This window comes from Engraulis encrasicolus, chromosome 13 (assembly GCF_034702125.1).
Source record: "Engraulis encrasicolus isolate BLACKSEA-1 chromosome 13, IST_EnEncr_1.0, whole genome shotgun sequence".
In the NCBI taxonomy this organism is placed as follows: domain Eukaryota; kingdom Metazoa; phylum Chordata; class Actinopteri; order Clupeiformes; family Engraulidae; genus Engraulis; species Engraulis encrasicolus.
The window spans coordinates 34,485,166-34,487,665 of record NC_085869.1 but is presented as its reverse complement, the minus strand read 5'-3'; the positions used below and the strand labels follow the sequence as shown (position 1 = coordinate 34,487,665).

The 2,500-nt window shown below is 40.1% G+C and overlaps 1 protein-coding gene across 1 annotated transcript in view; it reads left to right on the top strand.

Annotated features, from left to right (window-relative positions):
- abcb6b (ATP binding cassette subfamily B member 6 (LAN blood group) b) overlaps nucleotides 1-2,500 on the top strand; it is a 102,854-nt gene that overhangs the window by 30,356 nt on the left and 69,998 nt on the right. The window contains exons 6-9 of the mRNA XM_063212890.1: nucleotides 1,235-1,356; nucleotides 1,664-1,773; nucleotides 2,002-2,067; nucleotides 2,467-2,500. The exon at nucleotides 2,467-2,500 is cut by the window's right edge and continues 92 nt beyond it. Coding sequence (XP_063068960.1) covers nucleotides 1,235-1,356; nucleotides 1,664-1,773; nucleotides 2,002-2,067; nucleotides 2,467-2,500 — 332 coding nt within the window. The remainder of the gene's footprint in view (nucleotides 1-1,234; nucleotides 1,357-1,663; nucleotides 1,774-2,001; nucleotides 2,068-2,466) is intronic.

Sequence of the window (2,500 nt, the reverse complement as noted above, 5' to 3'; positions counted from 1 at the left end):
CCCTCAGGCATTCCTTAAATACCTCAGTCTGTATCGCTGAACCCGCAGACCATGACAGCAGCCTGCGTGTCCTCCCTAGGCCTGTGCAGTATGTGGCCAGGGCACTTTCTAGGAATGCTCACTGGCTATGCTATTGCTCACTGGCTATGCTATTGCAAAGTTATTATATTACACTACTTGATAGACAGCTGTTGTCACTGTAGGTACACATATTTATTGGCATGGAACACTCATCAGTTGTGCAGATCAAATAAGTATAGGCAACACATTTGGACATATTGGACTTTTGAAGGTATATAATAGTAATAATCCTAAACAGTGTGCTGTTCTCCCAAGCAATACTAGGCCTACTGTAGGAGCTGTGGTGCTGGGCAAGACTTAACTTTCTCGCATTGTCCATTCCTTGGTGCTATACATTTCTCATCAACTAGTGGCACAAGAAATGAAGATTCACTGTAATTGGAAATGCAAGGGCGTTCTTCACTGAAGCAGCGTTTTCCATTCGTAGATGTTGCATTGTTATGGTCAGCTGTCTTTATATCTATATGCGTCATGATGTCTTTACAGTATAACTATATCATGACCTGGACAGCTGCTCCAAGTAACACATAAACACATGCATTCTTTAGATGATTTTGGGTTAGGTGGTTTGTCACTTCCCCTCTCTGTCCGGAAACCTCTGTTTGTTGCAACAATAATTGCAGCTATATATTTTTTTTTATGATTAAAAGGACTTTTCTCTCCTCTGTAATTTTTGTGTCGATACATCATGTTCAGTATCATCCCCACAAAGACAGATATCATTGTATATTCGGTTTGTAGTAACACAAAATATTGTGGGGGTTTTTTTTATTATTGAAACCATGATTTCTCCTCTTGTCCCCACAATGGTAGATATCACAATTTGTTCAGTTTATATTAAGAGAAAGCTATTGAAACCATCACTTTCTCCTCTATTATTGATGTTCTCTTTGTTTCCTTGGTCTTTGTTGTGTACCTACATCGTGTTCAGCATGGCGGACATCATATTTGTCTTGGTTTATATTTTTTAAATGATTTTAAAAAAAAATGAAATGACACATTTTTCCTGTCTTTGATGTCCTGATTCTCTTCTGTTTGGATATTGTGTAGATACCGTAGATCGTGTTCTGCATCGTGCCCACTATGGCAGACATCATCATAATCATCTTGGTGGATATCATAATCTTTCTTCTTTCTTTTTTTTGTTCTGTAGATACATTGTGTTCAGCATCGTGCCCACTATGGCGGACATCGTCATCGCCATCATCTATTTCATCACCTACTTCAACGTGTGGTTCGGCCTCATCATCCTCATCTGCATGCTGCTCTACCTCAGTAAGGACCCAGCACAGCTCACTTATGTTTTTATTTACTTGGTGGTTGTATGATATACTGTATGATATATGGTATGGATCTTTGTTAACATTAATGAAATTGCAGGCACACTACTATAGTTTAGTCACAAAAAGATATAGGATGTCATGCAGTTTTCAGCTCTTTTGGGCTTATTTTTTGGAATGAATTTTGCTTAAGTTGCATTACCAATATATTGTGATGGACCAAGAATGTTTCTTTTGTAGAATGCAGCTTACAGAGTGCAGGTTCATAAATCTGGTCATAAACGATGTGTTTGTCATGGTAGCTCTCACCATCATCATCACTGAATGGAGGACCAAGTACCGACGCCGCATGAACGAGCAAGACAACATCGCCAAGTCCAGAGCCGTGGACTCACTGCTCAACTTCGAGACGGTACAGACACAGGCCAAGACATAATGAACGTGTATTTTAATTGTCATTTCACTATGTAACAATTATTACTCATAAGATTGAAATTGTGTTTCACCGGACACCAATGTGCAAATGTGTTCGCTCTCTTTCTCTCACACACACATACACACACACACACACACACACACACACACACACACACACACACACACACAGTGGTTGAAAGCCTTACTTTATGCTCTCTCACAGGTGAAGTACTACAACTCAGAGGGCTATGAAGTTCAGTCTTTTCAAGAAGCTATTTTGAAGTACCAGGTATGTATTGAATCAGCATCTTCACCAATTACAGCACAATTCACAAATAATGCATACACAAAACTCAAACACCAATTTCAGAGGAACACTTGATTCCAAATTGTGGTAAAAATCAAATGACAGAATTGTCACAAGATGAGTTTTCAGACTTGGTAATACTTATTTCTGGCTACTTATTACCTGTATGACGCTCTCTAAGCAATTTTATCTTTGAATTTGCATTTGGTGGCGGGGGGGGGGGGGGGGGTCTACAGTAACTTGTAGCCTAGGGGCCTAATAATCCGGCCCTGCCAGTGATAGACAGTGAAGGCAGTTGAAGTTGTGATAATTTATCACCTGATAGTAGTCTATCACCGACCAATAAACTCAGGTGGGTGGTTGTGTTGTGGTGTTTGTCAGGCCTGTGAGTGGAAGACGAATGCGTCCCTGGCCC